The sequence below is a fragment of the Haliotis rufescens genome, unplaced genomic scaffold (assembly GCF_023055435.1).
Source record: "Haliotis rufescens isolate VD_foot unplaced genomic scaffold, xgHalRufe1.0.p SCAF_1, whole genome shotgun sequence".
Lineage (NCBI taxonomy): Eukaryota > Metazoa > Mollusca > Gastropoda > Lepetellida > Haliotidae > Haliotis > Haliotis rufescens.
Genome location: NW_025963779.1, coordinates 68887799 through 68915778, shown reverse-complemented (window position 1 = coordinate 68915778; position 27980 = coordinate 68887799). Strand labels below are relative to the sequence as shown.

The 27980-nt window shown below is 39.0% G+C and overlaps 1 protein-coding gene across 1 annotated transcript; it reads right to left on the bottom strand.

Moving 5' to 3' along the window:
• Positions 1 to 424: 424 nt before the first annotated feature.
• LOC124134073 (zinc finger protein Xfin-like) lies at positions 425 to 26990 on the bottom strand. Its single transcript, XM_046498709.2, has 3 exons — positions 26830 to 26990; positions 9397 to 14446; positions 425 to 8990 (listed from the first exon to the last, which is right to left on the bottom strand). The coding sequence occupies exons 2-3, from the start codon at positions 14348 to 14350 to the stop codon at positions 8323 to 8325; spliced, it is 5622 nt and encodes a 1873-aa protein (XP_046354665.2). The 5' UTR covers positions 14351 to 14446; positions 26830 to 26990; the 3' UTR covers positions 425 to 8322.
• Between the last annotated feature and the right edge of the window lie 990 nt (positions 26991 to 27980).

Below are 27980 nucleotides of genomic sequence, written 5' to 3'. Positions count from 1 at the left end.
TTTGCCTTTTACAGCAAGCATGGGTTGCTGAAGACCTCTTCTACCCCGGATCTTCACAGGTCACTGGCTGCAGGGGGCACGGGTGGCCGCGATTGGCTGTGCAGAGTTGCATCCCTTGGGCACGCCAGAAACCTATGATTGTGGGTTCGAATCCCGGTTCGCCCCGATTATGTTTCTAGGTTTGTCAGCACCATACCCGTGCTCGTGGGTTTCACCGAAGTGGTAAACGTCTGAGACTTGCATCACTTCGGGCTTTCCTCCCCCATTAAGCTGACACGCCGTGATATGACTGGAATACTGTTAAAAGCGGGGTTAAGCCCAACTCACTCACTCACTCACTCACTGGCTGCAATGACTCAGTGGGAGTATTGTCCAATGTGGCATAAAATAACATTCACTCTGATCAGGACACACAGAACAGCTGGAGACTAGACATTTATTCTCTCTCAACAGTGCCTAAATATGTGCAGTTTCACTGACAGAGCCACATGAAAGACATGAACCCTTGTTAACATAACAAGTATAGGTAAACATTAAATACAAAATTAAACATATATAGATATATATATATGCATGAGTAAATGAGAATCTCACCATAACAAAGAACATTATAATGAGAAATCACATCGAAAAAAGCATTCAATGCTCTGTTTAGAACAAACATCATGTGACATAAGAAAAGTTTTGGAGGATACCAATTGGGCGGGAGAGGATGCACACATATACCTTTTAGGTGTACATCTATACAAGGAACAGTATCAAACATTTTGGAACAATTTTTTCAGAAAAATAATCAATGTCATTGGATTGAAAAATGCATTTTCGTCATTTCAACTTGTTATGAATTATGCTTTTTCCCAATTGCCAAATTCATGTAGTGTTAGGGGTAAGGGTGTTATGTGGTTGATGATGCTGCTGTTCAAGCTTCCGATTCTTTCATTAAACCGGACTCCGTATGAAAATATGTGTGGCAATTCCAGCCAAGGCAATAATAAAGTTCAATATTCGCCTTTCAACTAAATACTTTTCCAAACAAACTGTTAAAGGCATTTGCAAATAGGGATGGATGGATGGGAATCACATGAAGCATTGGCAGAACCATTCATATGGTGTATTTCACCAAAGAAAGAATGAGACAGATGAAACTCTAATAATCAATCAATTATGGCCTGATGCTAGTTAATTAAACACTGCTGACATGTGAGATATAGCCTAATCTTATACCATCACATCCTTCGACCTGTGTGTCAATAATGTATTGATGTTTACCAACCTCATACTCATGTTCATCAATTTGTGAACATTTGGACTGTCATTCTAATATCATTGTACAGAAATAAGTCCTTTTTTAAACTACACCTTAAGAAACCACATAGCTTGTACCTAATGATTTAAACCTCATTAGACGGCTATGTGTTACACTTCATTGCCTGTGTAGCTTGTTATAAGAAACAGAGTTGGGTTGATCAGAGTTGTTTATTATATAATTTTAAATGTATCAGGACTGCAAAGATACCATATCCGTTCAAGAATTGAAAGTTATAAGACAAGTCGATTTTTGCCTGCAAACAAGTAGAAAATTGTGCTGAGACTGAAACTATATTCTGCACACAAATTTTATGTATAAGACAGAAAACATTTTTTCATTGAAGTGCAGTGATAGCCTGAAGTAACAAATGCATCTTAATGACATCGATTTGACGTGGTGCTTATAAAGGTACTTGCATCTGAACCAAAACATGGCACTGAAAGAATAAAGAAGTGGAAATTCGTGAGTCAATTCTGTCTACAATGCCACTAATTTATCATCTTCGCAGACTATTTTCCCATGGAACATTTTATCAATCTTTCCACACTCCTGGACACATATACTACTCTTATAAACATATACCCAGTTATACAACATGAATATTTATGTTAAGTACTGTGCAAAACCACCCTGAATTCCTTGCAAAAACTGAACATACTCATTGTGGAACATGGGTTAAACAAAATATAGAGTGAAGTTTACATGGTACCAAATGAGCCATGCTAGCTTTCAGATATGGGCCCAATTCAGCACTTACATTGGCCCAAAGTAGCTTGACCTTCTGCAAACAGTTGGATTAAGTTGGGTTTTTCCCCTCAATTCCTCCCAGGCATTCGAAAATGTGTATACCAAAATTATCCAGTTCTGATGTCACAACCAATGCATGCTGCAAGTTGACATGCATTCAACCAAGTCACCAAGCCTGACCACCCAAACCATTTAGTTGCCTTGTACAAACAGATTTATGGGGACCAATTCTAACCTGTTATCCCCACCGGGGTAGGGACTAAACGGGGTATTGGACAGTGGGATCTACATAATATCTGATCTGACACACAAGAAACACATTGTTATTAGCCTGATTCAAACTTGCTGGGAAGGACATCTTCCCCGACTCACAGACCTGTTTAGACATGTTGGCACCAGTGTACGTACATGGTTTGGGGAGAAAGTTCCACTGGGTTCTGTAAGCCTGACAAGCTTTTTCCATTTCTTTTCAAGGGCATTATGACAGTTTTTCATTATATTATACCAATAAAAATAACAAAATAATCTCTGGAAGATGAGAACACCCGATGGTTGAGGTACCGGTATATATATTTTCTTGTCAATGATATTTCCCCAGGAAACTTACTTGAATAAAACTTTTACTTTCCAATGATTTTTCTATGACTTTATTAAATTTTTCTATTTTCCCAAACTATTCCAGGCCCGGGAAACTAAAATTCAATGACTTCTCAGGGACATCATAACCAGTATGAAGCCTGCTTGAGTAATAGAAGCAGCTTGCAAGACAGACAAGTCATAAAACAATATATTTGTTTTCAGTTGAAAAAAGAAGATATCTTAAAATATGATATCAGGTTCTTATATTGAATGGGATCATGAGGAAGACTCATTGTTCTGAGTGAATATATCTTTTCTAATCATCAATTCTCAAAGTTGTGATCACATATAAAGGGAGGTAACTCAGTTTCAGGTCTCTTTAATCCCCATCCAACACCGACATCCATATATTAGTCATTCTTCAAAATATTAGCGTGCCCCAAAGAAATACTCACATCTAGTCCAAGCAAACCAGATATATCAAAGCAGTTTTAACAACAATCTTCAAGCTTATCTTGTAAAAACCAACACATAAACCATACATACCATCAATATATATTTACACATCTTACCACTTGGCAATATACATATTGTAACAAATATAGTAAAGTCAATGCTTATTCAGCAAAAAAACATTTTCACAATATAGAAGATCTGTTATTTAACAAAAGTTCAAATCTGTTCTTCGTATGTCAGAATAACAACTAAGTCTAATGCAACAAGGACAGAAAATTACAAACAGAATACATCATGCAGACAATGGGAGCTCCAAGTGAATACATCCTGCAGACAAAGGGAGCTCCAAGTGAATACATCTTGCAGAAAATGGGAGCTCTAAGTGTATACATCGTGCAGACAATGGGAGCTCCAAGTGAATACATCATGCAGACAATGGGAGCTCCAAGTGAATACATCCTGCAGACAAAGGGAGCTCCAAGTGAATACATCGTGCAAACAATGGGAGCTCCAAGTGAGTACATAGTGCAGACATAGCGAGCTCCAAGTGAATACATCATGCAGACAATGGGAGCTCCAAGTGAATACATCATGCAGACAATGGGAGCTCCAAGTGAATACATCCTTCAGACAATGGGAGCTCCAAGTGAATACATCATGCAGACAATGGGAGCTCCAAGTGAATACATTGTGCAGACAATGGGAGCTCCAAGTGAATACATCCTGCAGACAAAGGGAGCTCCAAGTGAATACATCTTGCAGACAATGGGAGCTCCAAGTGTGTACATCGTGCAGACAATGGGAGCTCCAAGTGTGTACATCGTGCAGACAATGGGAGCTCCAAGTGTGTACATCGTGCAGACAATGGGAGCTCCAAGTGAATACATCATGTAGACAATGGGAGCTCCAAGTGTGTACATCGTGCAAACAATGGGAGCTTCAAGTGTATACATCGTGCAGACAATGGGAGCTTCAAGTGTGTACATCGTGCAGACAATGGGAGCTCCAAGTGTGTACATCGTGCAGACAATGGGAGCTCCAAGTGTGTACATCGTGCAGACAATGGGAGCTCCAAGTGAATACATCGTGCAGACAATGGGAGCTCCAAGTGAATACATCGTGCAGACAATGGGAGCCATAAGTGTATACATCGTGCAGACAATGGGAGCTTCAAGTGTATACATCGTGTAGACAATGGGAGCTTCAAGTGTATACATCGTGCAGACAATGGGAGCTTCAAGTGTATACATCCTGCAGACAATTGGAGCTTCAAGTGTATACATCGTGCAGACAATGGGAGCTTCAAGTGTATACATCGTGTAGACAATAGGAGCTTCAAGTATATACATATCGCAGACAATGGGAGCTCCAAGTGAATACATCGTGCAGACAATGGGAGCTTCAAGTGTATACATCGTGCAGACAATGGGAGCTTCAAGTGTATACATCGTGCAGACAATTGGAGCTTCAAGTGTATACATCGTGCAGACAATGGGAGCTTCAAGTGTATACATCGTGTAGACAATAGGAGCTTCAAGTATATACATATCGCAGACAATGGGAGCTCCAAGTGAATACATCGTGCAGACAATGGGAGCTTCAAGTGTATACATCGTGTAGACAATTGGAGCTTCAAGTGTATACATCGTGTAGACAATGGGAGGTCCAAGTGAATACATCGTGCAGACAATAGGAGCTCCAAGTGTATACATCGTGCAGGTAATGGGAGCTCCAAGTGGAGTACATCATGCCAACAATGGGAGCTCCAAGTGGATACATCGTGCAGACAATGGTGGCATCAAGACAGGAATGACAGTTGCCATAAAAACTGTCTGCTGAAACATGGCATTGTCCCTTCAGATAGATACAACTGGAAACTATCCAGTTAAATTTTCAAACTTTCAGAAGATTGACATTCTTTGAAACAATGGCAGAAATCTGATGACCAACCTTTCTGGGGATGTTTTGTAAAATAACAAGGGATAGAAACCAACTTCAATGTGAATGCCTCGCCATCAGTTCCATACTGCACATTCACGGCTTGCCACAGGGGCATAGGTCACAAGCACCTCATTTAACATACTTATAGGTGGTGACGAGGAGATGAAAATATGAATATGCAGCTTTCAAAGTGCTGACACCCCCTGGACCTGAGTGAATCTTGGACATGAACCAACAACATTGTTTGCCTGCTGTTAAATGCTGCATTAACCCTGTTATGTCACGCCAGCTTGTAAAAAATCTGGCTTGTGGTATAAAACCTAACACGGGACACATAAAACCAGATGTACCCCTCGTTGCAACTGCTGCAACTTATATTGGTAGGATGCATGGTGCATGCATGGATGGCTAGAGAATCGATTTAATGCTTTACAGTATTCCCAGTGGATTGCGTACAATTGAGAACATTTCTGATAAATTGAATACATCAGTGGTAATTTCATATGATAAACCAGAATAACAATAGTGTACATGCTGCATGGCTTACACGAGTCGTATGAAAACAAACAGGTACTATTGAAACACAGACAGTTCAGAGTTGTGGACGGATTGTGTGCTGATACACATATTTACACTTGTTACCATGGTTACAAAACGATCAAACCATACTATCAAATACACATTATGCATGAACATCTTCAGAGTAATACCGACATGTTACAACTGAGGCAGAAGTTTCTAATTACCTGGTTTACATATCCGTTGACCCCAAATTAGATATAAATATTGAGAAGATATTCCTTCCATCTTAAATCTTCAGAACAAAATCAACCTGTTCAAAGTGGGTCAAATTTGTCAGAATAGAAACAAAATTAATCCTTTAAATTTTCATTAAAATATACTTTTTCATTACTCTTATGTTTTCATTTGGCCATCAATTTTCTTAAGGTCACTTAAAAATTTGGATTTAGGCTTAAAAAAAAATGGCTTTGGTTCTCAGGCACCGACTGCATCATCATAAAGTTCGCCGCATCCTTCATTTTTATTTCCATTTAAAAAAACAAACAAAAAATCATTAAATATTCCAAGTCCAATGGTTATTCCTACACTGTGTTCCAGAATTTTACTCATCAAGGAATACATTTATGTAGGGAGGCCCTTTCCCAGGTTGTTTATTTGGTTACATACTAGATGAACGGAAAAAAGCACTATATTTTCCAAAACCAGTGCCTGAGAACCAATTCTTTTATCTTTTTAAGCCTTTATGATTTTTTATATTTATGTTACCACCGGACCTTTGTTTTGGAGAATTACATGTAAACTAAGTGGTCAAAAATAGAGATTCTTAATCAACATGTGGAACATGAGGTTCCATAGTTTGGGTAAGATGACGTGTTAATGATATTTTTACCAAAAAGAAATGTACAGAAAAACCATGAAATCCTGTTTTGCAATAATGTCTACAGGGTCCAGAACGCCATGGGCTTTCACATATTCTTGAGTTTTCCATACAATAACAGGTGGCATGTATCATCATAATCATTTTTAACAAGGTATATCACCATGGTGATGCTATCTATCTGACGGGGCGGTCGGGTAGCCTCGTGGTTAAAGCGTTCGCTCGTCACGCCGAAGACCCGGGTTTGATTCCCGACATGGGTACAATGTGTGAAGCCCATTTCTGGTGTCCCCCGCCGTGATATTGCTGGAATATTGCTAAAAGCGGCGTAAAAACCATACTCGCTCGCTCGCTTTCTATCTGACCTCTTGAAGTCATAGACCAGTAACATTCTGATCACTGATTAACAAAAATAATCTATCACATTTGCATATTTGCTGTGTGCTTAGCATTTTCTTGATAGTATGTTACAATAACTCTCAATGTGTAAAAATAATTTCAATATATCTCAATGTTTCAGGAACAGAAACTTAACACGTTCATCTATGACAATATTACACCCAAGAAACATAACATCTCAGAATAAAAGGTTGCTAAATGATCATGTAAAACACAAAATCAACATAATAATTTTCACACTGTTTAAGAATAGTTATAAAATAATAGCATATGCCGTTCTTAAAATGCCATAAAATCAAACAATCATAACCAAAAAGTAATCCCTGCTAGAAATAATGCACTCCATTTTTGGAAAAATCACAAGGGCATTTTCCTCTGAATTATACTGTTACCATGGTTACTTCAAACATATAGAGAAAAGAAAGTAGCAAAATATGAATTCACTAAGTTTCTACCTTGTTAAAAACACTGTATATCAACCATAGTAGAATAATTCATTAAAAGGACAGAGCGGGGGGATTCATTCAGGGGAGATAACTCCTCACACCTTAAACCAACTGAGCTTCTCTCAAACATACAATTATTGTAATGACTTTTTAAGGGTAATATTGAATGCAAAAATGATTTTCCATGACAGGCTGAAGAGCCCCTAGATCCAACAATAATACTGGTGTAAGAATACACCCGGTCCATGCTTTCTCCACCATGTCTAAATATAAATATCAGGTTACCATACACATACGAGACAAACGTGGCATCAACAGTTACGTCTGACCTGGCAGAACGTTGTTGATAAAAGAACACGCAAGTTTAACTTGTTCAAGACGACACCATGTTCACTTTAAACCTCCGACTGACAACCTGGGAAATTAATGAGTTGGTGAGGTTTATAAATATTCCAATCTGAGCATAAAAAACGATCATTACTCCTATATTTCACCACTGACATACCGGTATGTCGGTGCAAACTAAACTTTGCTTTGTAGCCCCAACCCCAGAAGTATAAGTTTATACATGACCAGAGCCCTTATATTTGTCTGACAGTTAAAGTCATTTATTATTTTCAGAGGTCACTGACCTGGGTCCCTTACAATCTGGAACTAGAACTTGTGTTTCGCATCCGACACAAACTCTTGAAATTGAAAATCTGAATTTGAACATCAGTAACATGGTTAAGACTTCATCACTTCTATCTATATTCTTCTTTTATTTCAAACATTAACACTGTATTCTTCAGCAGAAGTCAACTTTGTCAATGAGGGTTACTTCCCCTTGCTAACACTGGTTACTACCCCTTGCTATCACAGGTTACTTCCCCTAAAGTGTAGTGGTTACTTCCCCTTGCTAACACTGGTTACTTCCCCTAGAGTGTACTGATTACTTCCCCTTGCTAACACTGGTTACTTTCCCTAGAGTGTACTGGTTACTTCCCTTTGCTAGCACTGGTTACTTCCCCTTGCTAGCACTGGTTACTTCCCCTTGCTAGCACTGGTTACTTCCCCTTGCTAGCACTGATTGTTCTGTTTCTTAAGCTTCTCCTCCGTGGCTCGTTATAACCATTCTGGATTGCGGCAACATCATCAGGTGTGGCTTTGCTAGTGCTAGCACTCACTGTCCGCTTTTCGTGCACAGTCTGCTTGTCACTGACTGTCCGCTTTGTGACAAAGGTTGTGGTGGTGACCTTCTTTGCAGGTGATGGCGGAGCACAGACGTATGGTGGCCCTCGCTTCTGATGGAGCCGCAGGCCAGTAGAAGCAGCGAATGCCTTCCCACACACTTGACACTCATACGGTTTTTCCCCGGTGTGGATGCGAACATGTGTCTTTATGTGATCCTGCTTGTCAAACTGCTTGTTACAGAAGCTGCAAGAAAATGCCTTCACATGTTCCAAAGACTCTTTACAGGTCTTCGAGTGTTTGTTGAGGTCAGGAAACTGCTTGAACATCTTGTGACACTTGCTGCACTTGTACACATCCCCACCCATATGTTCGGGGTAGTGGGACTTCATCACCTCGTGTGTCTCGAAGAACTTGCCACAGAGGTTGCACCTGACTTGAGCCCATTCGTTCTTAGAAGCGTTGTGTTCGTTCTCGTGCTCCTCCAGGGATTTGAGAGAAGAGCATGTGTAGCTGCATACTGGACAAGGAAATACCTTCGGTCCTGTAAACCATCAGAGAACATTATCCCATATTTTTCAATTATTTTCAAATATTATGGCAGAAATAACATGAACCATTTGACAATTTATCTGAAGCAAAAACTTGTTGACAAAGCACTTTGAAGAGTAACATTTTTCCATGTCTCCCTATTTATGCTGTAAATAAATTATCTCTCATCCAGTGTATCATTTCTCAATATTATTATGATAAGACCCATTCACCAGTACAGCTTCATTTTGGAAGTGACATAACTATCTCCATCTCACCAACTTACCACAAAATTATCTCATTCCTGAGAGGAATCTGATCATGCTGACTGACGTCTTTATTTGTGTTTTTTGAATAGAGTTCCAAATGAGCAATGGTAGCAGAATGAAGATATGACACCCCCAAGTTTTAACACTTACCCTTATGTTCCAGCAGATGCAGTATCATGGTGGAGAAGGACCTGAAGGTCTTCCCACAGAATGTGCAGCTGTGGCTTGTTTTTTGTTTGTTCTGTGCATCGGACTGAGACTTCATCCGACTAACCTGCTCATAATCACTTTCAGTATCAACTTCTGCACCACCTGCATCATCAACCGCATCACCTTCCACTTCATCTGATTCATTATCTGATTCATCATCTGTATCATCCAAATCTTCCATCTCTTTAGCGTCTACTCCTTCATTTTCTATTTCAATGTTTTGTTCCTCATCCTCAATATCAGAGCCAGGTGGACTACATGTAATCTCAAAACCTTCAAAGGTGACTGTGACATCGGGTTCCTCCCCCATGTTGTCTACCTCTGCTCCTGTACAGATCCCGCAGTGAATCTGATAAAGGCGATCATTGGAGAAAGCTCTGTTGCATTTGGGGCACTGATGGTCATGGGTTTTCATATGTTGACGCAGCAATTCCTCAGACTTCCACTCCAACTGGCAGACATCACAAGGGTAGGTAACCAAGGAAATATAAGATGACTCTATGTTGGAAGGCATGAAGATGCCATGCAGAGCAAGTTTGTGTCTGTTGAGATCTGATGCTAACTTGTACGATTTGTCACAAACATCACACCTGTGAAGTTTCTCATCCATGTGGGTCAGCATGTGCTTTTGAAGGTAGTCAGAACGAGCGAAACAGTTGCTACATTGCCTACATTTGTATGGTTTCTCGCCGGTGTGAATACGGAGATGCTTCTTGAGCCCTGACTGATCAGACAAAACCTTTGGGCAGAACGGGCAGCGAGCATACTTTTTCTTAGCAAAAACGGATTGATCTTTTACCAGCCTATCCAATTCTTGCTGTTTCTGCATTTCTTTCTTGACATGTCTGTCAATACTGGCTCTCCTGACTGAAACAGCTTCAGGTTGAATATCATCTTTCTGTTTAGATTCGTCAGTCATCTGTTTCTTCCCTGCAGGTGCATTGAGAACATGTTTGGCTACATCGGGCAGCACTGACGAGTCAAGCTTCATGAGCGTTTTCTTCAAAGCTATTTGCTGATAATTATCCTTCATCACAGGTGTCTTGGGAAAGACAAGAACCTGTTTGGAGTCCAGAGAGTAGGTATTAGTTGATGACCGTGACTTGATCGACATCATGGCAATATCTTCTCGGCTCTTCCCCTCCTTGGCAGCCTTTGTAATGATATCATAAGCCTGTTGGTAATGGTTCTTGTAACGACAACGGTTGTCCATTCCCTTGTAGCAGTTTTCCGGTGTTCTGTTTCTTTCATGGTATCTCAGCCCAGTTGATGTCGTGAATCTCTTGTCACAGATATCACATTTATAAGGTTTTTCACCAGTGTGTGTCCGGACATGTGATTTTAAGTTGTCCGACTTCCCAAAAAACTTGCCACAATACAAACACTCATATTTCTTCTTACTCTTGTGAACTCGACGATGTACTTGCAAGTCGGCTGCATACATGAAACCAAGCCCACATTCTATACACTCAAAAGGAGTCTCTTTGGGATGAAGGTTTTCATGTTTTCTCAATGTCTCCTTAGTGGCAAATTTGAAATTACAAATACTGCATGAGTAATACGTCCCATTATGCTTTTCCATGTGACTGTCATACTCAGAACTAGGTAGAGTTATACTGCAGTAATCACAAAATTTGAAGTCCTTCATTATATTCGACGTCATGCTTTCATCCCTGGAACTGTCGTCCACCCCCAGTTCCTCTTCCATTGTGAAGCTGTTCATCTCAGGATTCAATGCGTCATAGATCTCACTGTCTGCCATTGCTCGAACATCATCTGGAATTTGTCCAGAACAGACACTGTCTAATGAAATTGCAAAGTCATCATCAGTGTTGGAACCAGACTCTACAGATTTTGTCTTTTCAGTGTTTTCAGTCTTGACCTTAATTCCATAAAAGCTTGGTTTAGAACTCTTTCTGTTCCTCCTTCGACCCGACATGCTATCACTAACAGGTGTGTCCTGTACAGCAGCCTTGGATGGCTCATTCATCTCAATGTCAGAACTACTTGAGGGAACACTCTTCATACTGCCCCTACCTGATGGTAGCATGAAAGCTGACTGGCTGTTACTCTTCTTCATCCGTTCAGCAATCTCAGCACACAGGGCCGCAGTCTCTGACCCGTCATCGCGCTGCTCTGCATCAGTTAGAGTCTGCATCGCAAGAATATCATCTGGGTCACCTGGTTCCGTTTTTATCTTAATTGCTGTTACAATACACTTACTGCCAGGCTCTGGCGGTAACTTACTCTCTTCATGTCTTTTTACCATGGCAACAGTCTCCTGAATCATCTTTTCTTCACTTTCTACCTGAACTGGATCCTTCTCTGCCTCTTCTGGCTTGTGTACATGAGTCAGGTGGTACTTCAGTCCATTCATAGCTGTGAAAGTCTTCTGGCAGACGTTGCACTTGAAGGGCCTTCCACCTGTGTGAGTTCGTTTATGGCTGAAAAAATGATTGTATCGCCTAAACCGCTTTGAGCAGACATCACACTGATATGGCTTCTCTCCAGTGTGAGTCCTCATATGCAGATTTAACTGATAGCCTGTTTTGTTGGCTTTGCCGCATATCAAGCAGTCATAAGGCTTTTCACCAGCGTGAACTTCCATATGCACAATCATCCGTTGCTCGCTGGGGAACTCCTTTTTGCATAACTGACAGACATGGCCAGTAGTTGGTTCTTCAGGTGGTGTGTCAGTGCCACCAGTAGCACCATCATATAAGTAGGTGACATTAGAGCTTTCTATATTCTCACTATCATCAGTTGGTCCTTGGGGGCAGACTTCATCATCTCTGTCATCAGAAGCATCATCAATATATACATCCGAATTCTGCATCCTATTCCTTAGATTACCACTGTCTGCTGTGTTCACTTTGTTCAGTCTCACATAAGAGTGTTTGCTTTTCATGTGAAACTTGAGCCTACTGCTGGTGATGAAGCTCTTTGGGCAGTAATGACATGAATAGGCACGTTCCCCTGTATGGGTCTTCATGTGGATCTTCAAGTTGTACTTTCTCCAGAAGGTTCTAGCACAAAATCTACATGTGTATTTGATAGGTCCGAGATTGTTTGAATGTTCCTCTAAGTGAATCTCGAATTCAGGCACTGAACAGAAAGTCTTGTCACAAGATGGGCAAGTCAATGTTGATGAGTCAGAAGGTGATTCATCATCAGAATCTTCATCCATTATGTCAGTTACATAAGGACTTGTGACATTTTCAATGGTCACAGGGGCTTGTCCCTCTGCTGACTGAGAAATAGATGTGTTCCATCCCTCCACACTTAATGACTGTTTTTCTGGAGATGCTTCAGATCCTAATGACCGAGCCTTCTTCTTCTTGATAGCTCGATGTTTCTTCATATGGCGTTCTAATACAGCTTCCTCTTCAAACATAGTGCCACAGACTTCACATTCCAAAGTAACATCACTGCTGCTTTGTTTTTCAACTTCAGTGATATCATCAGCTGTTAATATCATTGTAACTTCTGAATTCTTTTCATTTGTATTATCCTCACATGTTTCAGTTTTTTCTGTTGGAGTTTCAGGAAGATCTGCCTCATTAACTGTCTCAACACTGTCCTCAAAAATGGATGGGTCAATGTCAGAAGAGCCATCAGCTAAGGAGGTCACGCTGACAATCTTCAGAAAACCAGGTTCAAAGGATTCAATTAGCGTCTCCTTCTCTTTGGAAGCATGTGAGGCTGAACCCTTGTGATGAGCTTTGTTATGATATCGGAATCCAGTAGATGTTGTGAAACGTTTACCACACTCTAAACATTTAAATGGCTTCTCACCAGTATGTGTGCGCACATGAGCATGTAAATTGTGTGCCTTTCCAAAACACTTCCCACAATATTTGCAAAAATGAGGTTTCTCTGCTGAATGTGATAGCATGTGAGTCTTCAACTCCTCTGAAGTGCAACATTCATGTCCACACTCCTTACAAGCATATGGCCTCCATGATGCAAACTTCTTCAAACTGTCCTCATCAGTAGAAGACTGGAACATCTTCAGGGTGTGATCAATCTCTTCAGCACTATGAACTCTCATGTGACTCTTAAGAATGGATGGGTACTGAAATTTCTTTCCACAAATCATGCACTCAGTTCCCTCATTGTAAGATAGAGCTATCTGTTGCTTCTCCACCGTTGTCATGGAAGAAACATCTGTACTTGCATTGCTCTTCTCTGGACTTTTACCCCGAGATTTGGCTGTGGAGTCATCTTCATCTTGTGGGGATTTACTTTCCGATTTGATCAACAGATTCACATATCCTGCTGGTGGGTGTACATAAATCAATGTCTCGCCATCCCAATCCTTTGTTTTGTTACCTTCTTCTGGACTCTTTCCTCCAACTCTGATGCTACAGTTCTCACCACTGCGTGTTCTTTCATGATATCGAAGTCCCGTTGAAGTTGTAAATCGCTTACCACAAATTCCACACTTGTAAGGCTTCTCTCCAGTGTGTGTCCTGTAGTGACTCCGGTAGTGGTACACATTTCCGAAACCTTTACCACACACATCACACATAAAAGGCATCTCCCCCAGATGTGTCTTCAGGTGCTGCTGGAGGTCTCTTTCAGAGGAGGTCTCATGGTGACAGTGTCGACATACAAATGACCGCTTGAACTGGTGATTGACCCGATGCTTCTGGAGGAATTCCTCAGAGACAAACTGTCGGTCACACTGGTCACAGGACAAAAGCGGTTCATCTGAGATTTCAAAATTTTCATCATGAACCGGTACAAATTTCTCCTTTTTTCTTTCTGGCTCACTCTCGCTGGTGTCTGGAGTGGGATCATCATAGTCAGGGTTGATGGAGATCTCTATGTCCATGTTGCCCTCTTTGTCATCAGCAGCATCCGAAAGAACCTCCACTGCATCAGATGCCATAGTATGTGTTTCAGTTCTTTGTACCTGGAGACTTATCTGGAAGGACTAGCTCAGACCAGCTGGTATATACAGGGCCATTCCAGGTCATCCGTCAGTCTGAAAAAACAAAAACATTTGGAAGAGTTTAAGTCAAGACAGAGAATGATTGATGTTAATGCATAATAATTCCTACAACACAGTGACAGGTGGGGGCATGAATGGCCGAGTCTGCTCAGGCATCCCTTGGGCATGCCAGAAACCTACGATCGTGGGTTTGAATTCCGGCTTTGCCCTGATTATGTTTCTAGGTTTGTCAGCAAAATACCTGGGCTCGTGGGTTTCACCAAAGTGGTAAATGTATGGGACCTGCTTTAAAGCTTACTGATAAAAGCGGCAGTAAACCCAACGCAACCACTCACTCAGTGACAGGTCCTCATGACCCCTTGCCAGTCATAAAGTGAGTGAGTGAGTGAGTGAGTATGGTTTTACACCGCTTTTAGTAATATTCCAGCAATATCACAGCGGGGGACACCTGAAATGTGCTTCACACATTGTACCCATGCCAGGAATCGAACCCGGGTCTTCGGCGTGAGGATCGAACGCTTTAACCACTAGGCTACCCGACCGCCTCCCATCATGACAGGGGGTTGTTAGTGTATTGTAGGGAGTCATGACTTTCCAAAGAATCAAATGATACCTTGAACACAAACAGAATTATTGTGTGCTATTCCAAGTCCTGTTTCATGTGTTTTTATGATATTAATGACTACTACAGTACTTATTTCAAAAGATAATATAACATATGTACAAACAGATAGAAAACTGCCATTTTGATGGAAGAGCATGTACTGTGCCATCTCGCTTGTCTTCAATCATTAATGCAGTCACTCAAATAATTAATGCAGACACTCAAACTAAGTGACATTTGTCACTTCAAAAACACATTAAGGCTTAATAAAATAAAAGAAATGGCTCTCAGGCAATGGCTGTTGAAAGTATAGTTTGGGTAGACAGCCTTTTTGTTGTTTTTGTTCAAACTAGTATGTAACTAAAGAAACAGTTGTGTACAATCAACCTGGAAAAGGTCCTTCCTACATCAATGTATTCCTTGATGAGTAAAATACTGGAATACAGTATTTGACTTCCGTTGGACAAACAGTGTGTGCATAGTACACACATACAATGAGATTTTATTTTATTTCACAACGCGATGACATTATCGTGTGCACACAAGACCGGAAGAAGCATGTCAACAAATCCGTACTGAAGTAGGCAAGTTAGTCCTGTTATTACACTATCTGGCTATAAAAAATTTCATTGTATATCTGGACGTTCGTTTGTAATCCATTATATTTCTTTTCTCCAAGATTTCATTAAACTTTGTTTACATTAATTTCGGCAAAATTGTGTATAATCTGATCGGCAAATCACATCAACTCGCCATGAACTTGCCTTGAAATTAGCCGTTAGAGATACAAAGTCGTCACTCTTCCTATCAATTCTTATGAAATTTCTTTTCAGTTATGATATATTGGCCATGACATTAAGTATTTTTTAAACTAAATCACACATAGATCAAGGAGAAAACGTGTAAACAGCAGATAGCTATTTCCAGCTTAATTTATGAGACAAATACTCATGTATTCTTAATCTCTGTGTTTGAAACATTGCTTACAGTACATGAATACCATTGAATTTGTAAATCATCATGTCTAGTGCTGTTTTATCGTAAATTTCACATTTTCAGTGACCAAATTTGCAAACGGCAAAACAAACACACAAACTCCTATTGCTGCAATGACCATAACACAAAACACAAGATGCACAGTAAAGCAGTGCCCATGTAAAGGGAAGTTACAGCAATAATATACACATATTGAGTTATTTACCTTGTTTAATTTTCATCAAATTACAAGCAGCCATGAGTAGATTGATACGAATTGGCCATTAAGACTTTTTCAAAATGGCTTCTACTTTGGTCATGATTATAACTGTATTAACTTCATTAATACTGGAAACCTGTGACCACTTTTGATTATACTTTAATTTGGCCCATACACAATATGTCAGAATCACCACAGTCAATGAGAGTGTTTCAAGAAAATATATTGAAAATATCATCAGGTGCAAGGGGAAGGTATACATGTAGGCTAAAATTGTTAATGTCACAGTTAAAAAAACATAAGTTACATGCTTACTTTTTCTTGCATATAGTAAATGTCACAATAACACATGAAATTAGTTTGTTTGATTGTTGTTTAACGCCGCAATATTCCAGCTATATGATGGCGGTCTGTAAATAATCGAGTCGGGACCAGACAATCTCGTGATTGACATCATGAGCATTAATCCACGCAATGACATGCATCAACCAAGTCAGTGAGCCTGGCCACCCGATCCCGTAAGTCGCCACTTACGCACAAGCATAGATGTCTTTTACGTCATGCCTGGGTTGTTGAAGACCTATTCTACCCCGGATCTTCATTGGTCCATGAAATTAGTGTTGAATAAACAAGATCAATGACATTGCCAATTTTGCTTAGGCAGCAGCAGTCACCCTTATTAGAAGTGGATCAGAATTATCATCCTCTAGATCTCCAGGGCTAGCATTTCGGTAAATCTGCACCTATGCCCATGGTGCTCATAATCTCAAATTAACCACCCTTGTTTATCGTTAACCTTTCACCAACCAATCAAACGTTGGATAGGGAAATATGTAAAGGAGGTGGACATGAACATGATGAAGACATCCTTTTGCATCAAAAAGATTTTTTAGGGCTTTCTTTTGCGTGTCAGTCAGTTTCCCAATGTTTAATTTCTCGCCAATTCTATTGTATTCAGTTGGAATGGCTGCCATAGTGTTGATTTTGACGGAATCAGTCGTACAGGCCGTAACTGTCATTCGGAATAACCTGTGTTAGCGTTTTCGAGGTTGCATGATTAGAAAACACATTACGACTGTCATTTTCATGATCTGGTAAGCGATGCTTTGATTGGTCGGAGGAAAGGTCGTTCTGACATGACCCGTAAAAGGATGTCCTCAGATCTTTGTTTAGCGATAGCGAGAACTAAGATCTGAGTTTAATGAGATTGTAATTACAGGATACATGTACATCAGGGTTAGAAATTGGCACTAGTCCTATAGTCCTTGCCAAACTGCCCAATGGTAAAGAAATCATAAGGACTAGTAGAAAATTGCCATTTTTAAGGGTTTTGCTATATGTTATCATTATAAGGACTAGTGGACGAAAACTGTTAGTTTCTAACGCTGTTATAAAAAAAATATAACATGAATTGTCAAAACCAGGTGAGCTAAAATTTCTTATCAGTTTTATTATCATCTATGAAAGTAAATTTAAAGAAGTGTTCAACTTCACACTGACTGGCTTTATCAGGTAACTGTACCATGCTAACTTCAGACAAGAATGCTGACTGCATGGTCTAAGGGAGGTAATTTGTTTTCTTGCCATGCATGGTTGAAATTATCTCCCCCTGAATATCTGCCCTGGTACTTTGCAGTACTGAATTGTGATTATCTATTTTCAGTAGAAAGCAAGCAGCTTCCAAGACCAGTCCTTTCTGCAGACTGGTAACATTTTCAAAACATTTAGTTTTACTTGAAGACTTTCATACATTAAATAGTTCACCTTTACAGCATTTTATAGAGTTTTTGAGTTTTTACCACAACGTACATTGTCATGGTTTATTTGTTCCAATAATCAGTTCTTCACTTGCCATCATCATTTCACAAATTCACCAAGAATAACATCCTTATAGCAGCACACCCAATTTGGTATAACAATCCCGGCAAGTCTCGTGACCTGATGTATTGAGGCGTATCATCGATAGGGCTGTGTAATGGCTAAAAATTGCATTGCAATAGCACGGTTTGGAATCGCTCAAAGCAGGTTTGAATAACATCCTCAAGTTTGAATGGATCATATAAAAAATGGCAGCAATTTGCATGACCATGATGACATACATGCAGGTTAAAAGAACACAATTAGGGCCATTGGTATGTAATGTTTACAATTCTTACAGATGACTTAAAATATATACTTTACAGTATACTGTAAGATATCTATGAATTCTGTGTAATGTAAAGGTCAAGTCACCAGTAAAACTGGTAAAAATATACATTGGAATTCGACATCATCATCTTTACAACAGAAAATGAGAATCATATTGCTCATAATAACATATATTTTCAAAATAAAAACATTCCTCATTCAAAACTGAAAGACATGTTGAAGTAAGAATATATCAATTTGTTCTCAGGAAGTAGCTGTGGGGACAGAAAGAGGTTTACCTTTCAAAACGTATTGAACAAATTTCATTTACATTTTAAGTGATTGAACAATTATAAATTTTCATTGAATAAGCATGCATAAGGGTTGCATTAAGTTTTCATGAATAACTTACAATCTATGATTTCTTCTTACTTTAGAGTAATATGAATCAATATAAGTCAGATTTCAGAGCAACAGATAAGCTGCATATTTGCGTAAAATCCCCCCCCCCCCCCCAAAAGAAGAATATTCAAAACCCAATAACTTTCAATTAACTTGCGTACAGAAAAACTCATATGTATAAAAACAGCATTCGTAAATACCCAATGAAGATTTTTCAGCATGTGTACAATGGAGCTAATTTCCGAAACACAATTACGAGCTAATTTACTTTCCGAGTCAAGCCTGTAGTTAGAACCCTTATATACATCTAAAACATTATTTCATTTTTTTTTTAATTCTCAAATGTTAACTCATTTTGGGAAAAACCAAATAGAGCGATGAATAGATGAGTGAAAAAATATTGGTTACCCAATGAAAAATGTCATAACCCAATTAAAATAGAAATCTTCGAGTAAAAACTCAATTGATCAAATAGTTATCTGGAGCTCTGGATTTCAATTTCTTCTACTGTCATCTTAGCATGGATATCTTTCAAGAGGTAATAAACCACTGTATAGAGGCCCACAGTAGAGAACCACTCAAGATTAGGAGGTTTTCTTTTGATCATGATACTGGAATGCAGCTGTACGGAGTTTAGAATTATATCTACATCCCATATACAATACTCAGCTCTAGCCTTGACAAATTATTTGTACAATTGGAGAAAAATTGGTTTTGCAAAATATACAAGTAGGCAGCATTGGTGATGTTACCAATGAGGATCAATCCAGATGTCAAGGTCATAGTATACAAAACTGTTGCACATGTTGCATAAAATGAAATATAATTAAGAGTCTGAGTGTACAATAGATATATGTATCTCCTTGTATTCCATAGTCTAAGGTCCAACGAAATATCAGTAAGTTTGAGATGATAAATAAATGGTTCAAACACTAATGTTAGCACAAGAACAATATGTTTTCTCACAACAATAGATGGTAAGTAACAACATCACTGTTTATCATACTATGATCATGAATTGTTCGATAGGCATTACTTAGAAGTTGACGGAAGACAAAGTAGACACAATTTATGGATAACTTCTTTAATACAGTCTTGCTTGACAACGGTATAAGGATCTATACCAAAACACAGAGTTAGAAATTGGCACTAGTCCTGTAGTCCTTGCCAAACTGCCCAATAGTTAAGGTATCATAACGACCAGTAGAAATTTGCCATTATTAAGGATTTTGCTACATGTTATCATATTAAGGACTAGTGGAATAAAAAGTTAGTTTCTATGGTTGAAACGTCGCCCTCACAGTAATAAAGAAGTTGTTATGCAAAAATTGTGTTTTCTTTAAGATCATGAAGTGAAAATAACCCCAAAATAAGTATTACAGTTGCAAAAGACTAAGAAAATAAACCCATGTTCAAGATACACAGGATGATTACACGCTAAATTGATGCTTGTGCTCACTTCGGTTTCAAAGCTCATGTCTAAGACACTTGCCGGTGAAGCCACTGGTTGGTTGGGTGGGTTGTTGTTTAACACCACACTCAGCAATATTCCAGCTATCTGACGACGGTCTGTAAATAATCGAGTCTGGACCAGACAATCCAGTGATTAATATCATGCGCATCGGTCCACGCAATTGGGATCGATGACATGCATCAACCAAGTCAGCGAGGCTGACCACCCGATCCCGTTAGTCGCCTTTTACGGCAAGCATGGGTTGCTGCAGCCACTGACTTCCACCGCTATGAGAGTAGATGTGAACAAATGATTATACATCTGAGTAAGAGACACAAGGTAAATGAAACATACTCCTAAAAAAACATTTGGGGATATACGATAGTAGTTGGTTGGGTTTGTTGTTTAACGCCGCACTCAGCAATATTCCGGTTATATGACGGCGGCCTGTAAATAATCAAGTCTGGACCAGACAATCCAGTGATTGACATCATGAGTATCGATCCACGCAATTGGGATCGATGACCTGCATCAACCAAGCCAGCGAGCCTAACCACCCGATCCCGTTTGTCGCCTTTTACGACAAGCATAGTCACTTTTACAGCAAGCATGGGTTGCTGAAGACCTATTCTACCCCGGAATCTTCACGGGTCTATACGATAGTAACAGATGAGTACAGAAATAAGAGATATCAAGTGATGGCAATGGATGGGTATGAAAAAGGAAGGACAAGGTGCATCCTGACAATCAACAGAACATGTTGGCGGTGCACTAAAAGGGTGCAAACAACCAAGACAGATCACATGGGTGTGCAGTTAAAAAAATGAATGTTTGAGACGACTTGATTAGTAATGGGTCATACACCCACGATTAGTCAAACATTCGTTTATACGGTGTGCCATGGTCCGAATCAATCTCCAAATGACAATCCAAGGGAGTCTTGTATAGCCATGTTCGGTACACGATATGTGTACAGTTGGCAAGCGTCTTGATAGACAAAACGTGAACCAGCATGGCGCACAAACAGCACCAGATTGGCGCAAGTATGTCATCTCGGTAGTACGGCCCAGTGACTCTTCCATGGACAATATGTAGTGGCGTTTTCGCAATCATAGAGATCCTGACCCATATCTTTACAGACCCAAAATAAAATCTGTCACCGCCATTTTGTAGTCATGGATACAAGAGAGATAACGAGATTTGTTAATCAATATTGAAGGGAAACATCATTTCAGTCCTTATCATCAATATACTATGAGTACATGTGTTCGGTTGTCCTTCCACTAATTGGCTTGTCAAATGGATCTTCTTCGGAAACATTGAGCTATATCTTTACCATGTTTACATATGGTGCTCACTGTGCCATTTTGCCTTTTATCCCAATGTTACATTGGATAATCGAGACTGGTTATTCTCTGGCATTTATGTTATATATTTACATGTTTAATAGGGCTGGGACCGGTAACTCGGGTACCCGGGTCGGGTGGGTACTGAGTAGGAGCCGTGTACCCATAGGACTAACCGGACCCGTGGTTAGTCACGTGATATATATAGTTTAATGACAAACATTTTCTAGAACTCTATGGTTACACTGCAAGTCACTAATGTTCACATTTCTTTCTGACTATGCACCCATGCCTTCTGATTTTTCATATGGTTGAATAAAGATGTAACTTAATTCAACTTCAGTGTATGAATGACCAGATTGTTTAATACATGTATCTAAATAATTTTGGCAGGGCTATACTAAAACTGTACCCAATCGGACATTTTGAGACATCTCCTGAGACCTACAGTGGGTACCCGGGTAGGGTCGGGTAATAGGGGGGTGGGTACCCGGGTAGTAAATTTGGACTCATCCCAGCCCTAATGTTTAATATCTTTTCTCTTTCCTAAGGGTATGTGGATTGTTTCTGATCACTGATAAAATCTTGAGGAAGGATTGGATATCTATAAAGAACAGTTTACTTGTCCCAAGGCAAATGAACTTTCAGCTGCTACACATGCTTTAGGCCACAGCTGGTCCGTTATTTCAGACAAAGTGTGCTGTTAAGTTTCCATATCTCACATCTCCCCATGTAAGTATGTTCAGACAAAATCACCTTTGAAATCTTATTAGTATTCATACACCAATGCCCCGTGCCCACAGCTTGTGAAATGCACACATTTTTCACAACTTGATTATTTTTCATTTCTAAGACAAAAACAAGAACATTCATGCCATGAACAAATCAAATTTCAAGGATCCTTACAGGAAACAGGAGGGTCCTGTAAAGTAATGATGTCGTGTACTGTACTGTTAGATTTCAATAATTACTTCAATTACAGGACCTTTTTATTTTTTGTCAAGATTTAGGTGCAATTAATATTATTGTGCGTTCCTTGGGATGCAATAAATATTTTTTTCTGCGTCCGTTGGACTCCATTCTATACATTTGTGCTTTAATACTGGATACACATTTCTGCATCATGTAAAACCCTGTATATAAAAGTTTCAACTTTTGACATTTGTGGATTCTGAGAAAAAGATTCGTAAAGTATTTTAGTTGATTTTTCTCTGATTTTTTGTTACAAAAATCCAAAACTTTTCATTTTGCTTGCATGAGCAAATCTGAATCCCATCTGCACGACCAGACTGAAACACATCATATCAATGTTTCAAATTCCTAATTGTCGTGGTTTGTTGGAAGATCTGGATAGATTTTTCATAATATTATTTTGTTAATTTAAACCAAAAACAAGAGTATGTTGTGTTTTTTTAATGCCATGAACAAGACTCAAAAGTGAGTGAGTATTGTTTTACGTTGCTTTCAGCAATATTCCAGCAATATCATGCCAGGGGACACCAGAAATGGGCTTCACACATTGTACCCATGTCGGGAATCGAACCCGGGTCTTCTGCATGACGAGCGAACGCTTTAACCACTAGGCTACCCGACAGCCCCGATGCACAAACAGATGCAGGTTCGTTTTGGTTGTTGATTCGATGTTTGTGCTTAGTGTCAAACACTAGTCTACAACAAAATTATTTAAAATAAATATCTGGTTCCTAATCATGTGCTAATGACCCTCCTGTCCCTAAAATTGCCTCCTCCCCAATTTGTTTTTTTAACTGTTAACCAGATTCAACATGGGTAAGAAATAACTCTTTCAGGTCAGTGCATGTGACATGCCATTCACAGTGTGTCATATTAGCAGGAGAACCCAGCAGTGAACACCATGCCTTTGGAGTCCGTCTCTTCATACTTCCCAACTGAAGGGAACTCCTGCAGGGATTTATCTCAACAAAGTGTTATTTTGTTCAAAGTTTGAATATTTATAGGTTTTTCTCATTTTCATAATTTCATAGGAAGTTTGCACCTGTGAAAATCCAGGGTGGAATAGGTCTTCAGCAACCCATGCTTGCTGTAAAAGGCGACTATGCTTGTCATAAGAGGCGACTAACGGGATCTGGTGGTCAGGCTCGCTGACTTGGTTAGAGCATGTCATCGATCCCAATTGCTTGGATCAATGCTGGATTGTCTGGTCCAGACTCGATTATTTACAGACGGCTGTCTTATAGCTGGAATATTGCTGAGTGCGACATTAAACAACAAACAAACAGGAAGTTTGACTTTGTATATTTAACACTGCATTCACTGAATTTCAATGCAAAAAGGTGAATTTAAGCAATAAAGCCTCTTCCCCTATGTTAGTCCTGCTCTCAGTGAAATACAAGTCACCTTGACATAACCGGCACATTAGCTATAACGATATTAACATGAATTGCGAAATGTTTATTTACACTTTGGGAATGACTTTTCCTGACATTTGCACGTTATGCATCGGTAGTAAATGGCACAACTTATAAGCATATATGATGGATGAAGGAGACATGTAACATTGTGTGAAAATACGATTCTTGTTGGTATGTTCAAGAGATTGTAGGCCACTTTTTCATCTGTGACTGTGAACTCACATAATCAATCTAAATATGTCTTTGTTAGGATTCTATTCATTTCCTCTAATGATGCATTATATCTCCTGAAAGACAAGAGGCTAGTTGTTTTCCATGACATCCTGTCTGATATGTGTGAATCATATCGTAACAAAGTGTATCGTTACCATGACACTGATGACAGCCCTACAATCCATGTGGACAATAAGAGGATAAGCACAAAATGGTGTCCAACATTTTCGTGATAATATTGATGCTATTTTCTACACCACTGAAATGATATACTACACATAAAAATCATCATAATATTGCTCTTGTCAAGTTAATCAAAAAAGTTGATGGCACAACATTGCAAATAAATGATATACTATATTTGCTGTAATAAGTGCCATTGGCTCTTAGAAAATTGACAGAGTGGGTGCTTATTAAGCCATACACTTGTACCAATACAGTGAATTTGATGTCAGAAATCCAGTGGTAGTGAACAAGTGAGTGAGTGAAAGGTTTACATCACATCAGCAGTATCTCACTATTCTCAGCCATATAGTGACGAGGTAGTGAACAAACTAACTTCAAACATCGATGAAACTTTGTTTGTTTGTTTAACGCCGCACTCAGCAATAATACAGCAATATGACGGCGGTCAGTTAATAATCGGGTCCTTGACATCATGAGCATCGATCTATGCAATTGGGACTAAAATGTTTTCAATAATAGTTTCTGGGCAATAATGTTTTCTGTGAAAAGGTCAGTAAGATAAACAAGAAAATATGCACAATCATATTCATTTTCAGTCTTAGTAGGGGGCGCTTGTGAAGATTCCTTACACATTGGTCTAGAAGGTGGTCAGAGGACACTTATTAAAGCAAGGCGCTTAATCATGTGTTATACAATGAATACAGTATGTTATCCCTTTGATAACAACCAGCAGTGATGATACTGACAGTAGCTAGCAGCATATATCCAGGTAATGAGCAAATGATTTACTGATCAATTTATTATAGAAATAGTGTGAGATTTCTGACAATGCTGATTACACCATAAATAAAGAAAAATTCATGTTGTCATCTGTAGATTATATTAGAAAAACTATAAAGTATATGTACACACACTGGCAGTGCATTATATTCATGATGATAGTCTACCAAACCAAGCTTGTACATACAAAAAGAAGAAAAATTATATCTTGAAAGATGTATACTTTCAAAGTATGGCCAAATTATGATAATCATGATAATGGCTTAAAAGTACAACATTGATTAATCATGAGAATTTATGAAAATTCTTTCTCACCATCATCCAATTATATGATAGAAAAGGGAAAAAAAACAACACTACATCCAAACGACATGTTACTACAATGTGCTACAAAAATATATCTACTACTAATAACAGAAAATATTGTACCCACAATATTTGCAACAGGTCGCACACCTCAACTCCAATATTCCTGACACATATACAAATCATCTTCATTTGGGAAGCTAATTGATCACAATGTAAGCTGGTTTGGATAATGAAACAATCTAATCATCAATAATGTTGATTAACCAGAATGCACAAATAAACTGTTGAATAACTGCAACAAGTATCATAATCACATTGCAACCCATGTATCACAATTATTTTATCTCCATCAAATATGATGGACATCATCAATCTCTCCTCTGTACACATTTGACTGATAACGCAGATTGTTGACAAATCTGTTCAAGTGCCAACAACTGGAATATCTTACACTTCTGTCATTACTACAAATTCATTATGTTATTTGAATATGTCTTTCCTGTGCAACATAAACACGTGAATATACTGACATCTGAGCTGTTTATGATTATTTTCAAACAAGGCATATTTCTGAGAAAAAAAATGAAATGATTTCTTGAAAGATTTATCGTCATGGGTATTTTTATGTTTAATAAGCATACTATTTTATTATTCACAATCTTTCTTGCAATATTTAATTGTAATTTATAGACAACTTTTAGCATTGTTTATTGTGGAAATTTGAGATTTTCGGAAATAAAATAAAATAAAATATTACATGCATAATAACAGATTACATTAAAATGAAGATGAAATTGAATATTTATGGTTAGGAATTATCAAATATTCTGCTATTAGTGATGTTGTATTGCATCTGATTAACATTGTTTAATATATTTGCCCATTTTACATTTCAAATCTAAAATGATATTAAAATAACTGCATTCATGATAAAATCTATGACTAGCCACCGTAAACAACTGTGTGGGAAATATACCAAGGGCATCTACATACGGAAATAAATCAATGTGACCTACATACTTTGCCAGCCGAGCGAGGATTTACTTCGTTTCAAACAAATGCCGGCAACACTTCCGTTAAACCCGCCTCGTCCTCGCCAAAAATTTTTGGAGACAAGAATCAATAATCATATTCTACATCTCTTGAATCAACATCAAGGGTTGGAGTTGTCCAAACCACTTCATATTCACAACATCATTCATTTCTGCCACGGCTCACTATAGAACAGGAACCCCACACAGCGTCGGGAAAACCCGTCTCTCCTTCTTCACCAAATTTCCACACACGAAATTTCGGAAGACATGTTTGATGACGCGAGGCGAGAGGGACGACTGTTCGGTGAACAGTACAATATCGGAGACATTTGACTGATATTTCAGTAACTAAAATCATATTCAGACATAACTCTTACCAGTTCCAGATGTCCACGCTTCACTGATCCCGGTAAACATGTCCCGAATTTCTGTGCAAGACTACACGAAGCCGGAAAACTCTAGGCCGAGGGCGATTCGGTACAATTTACTGTACAGGCAGCGCTGAAACGAAAATAGATTTCGCTGGATTTTTAGCAGAAGCAGGCGTGCGGACTTTGGGTTTTTAGATCAATGTAATTATTTTAGGGTTTTTAGTTCAGATGCCGAATGTTCTGAATGTGGCTGAGGCATTTTAATGATCGATACAAACCATGGAAGATGTGGTATAATGTTGTGGCTTCTAAAAAGCACGAGTCAAAATATTAGATTGACGAGTGGGAGATGTTGATAAACCTGTGAAATTGATTTTCTCGTTAGTGGTAGGTGACTAATTATTATTGCCATGTAGGTGATGTTTTGCAATTCGCTAATACACATATGCAGTGCACATGCATGCAGTTGATACATACTTGTATACACTCTATATATGTCAAGTATTTGAGTGCGTTAAGAACCGTTTACATGAAGTTGTTGGGCATTTGGCAGGATGTGTTCCCCGTGCATCATAGGCTGGCCAGTGTTATGTATCAAACGGATAGTGTTTTATGTAAAGTGAAATTTCAGTTGCATATGTGCATGATGTGAAATGGACATATTTATCCATGAACATTAATTTACTGTTGGTATCATAATGACGCGTATATATTACTCCTGTATTTGATCGTGGATTTTATATGCACATCATATTGAATAAATACCCAGATCCTCACTTGTATGATACAGTAGGTTCTTACATGTAAATGTTTGCCAGACCAAAATAGTTATCAAGTCCCACAGTACTACCACAGGCTCATTCTGCACGGTTGAGGTGGCAGTTATATGTAGCCGTGTGTAGCGACCAGAACTGGGATACGACCAGGTCGCTACAGCCGTGCAGTATATAGTGAGTGAGTGAGTACGGTTTTACGCCGCTTTTAGCAATATTCCAGCAATATCACGGCGGGGGACACCAGAAATGGGCTCCACACATTGTACCCATGTCGGGAATCGAACCCGGGTTTTCGGCGTGACGAGCGAACGCTTTAACCACTAGGCTACCCGACCGCCCCCGTGCAGTATATAAAATCGCCAGTTTACCAGGAATAATTAT

Bases quoted from the DNA above. Each gene is read 5' to 3' on its own strand.
- LOC124134073 (XM_046498709.2), bottom strand. From the start codon at position 14,350: ATGGCATCTGATGCAGTGGAGGTTCTTTCGGATGCTGCTGATGACAAA. The intron at 8,991-9,396 runs GTAAGTGTTAAA...GATGGTTTACAG, and splicing joins GCATCTGCTGGAACATAAGG to GACCGAAGGTATTTCCTTGT.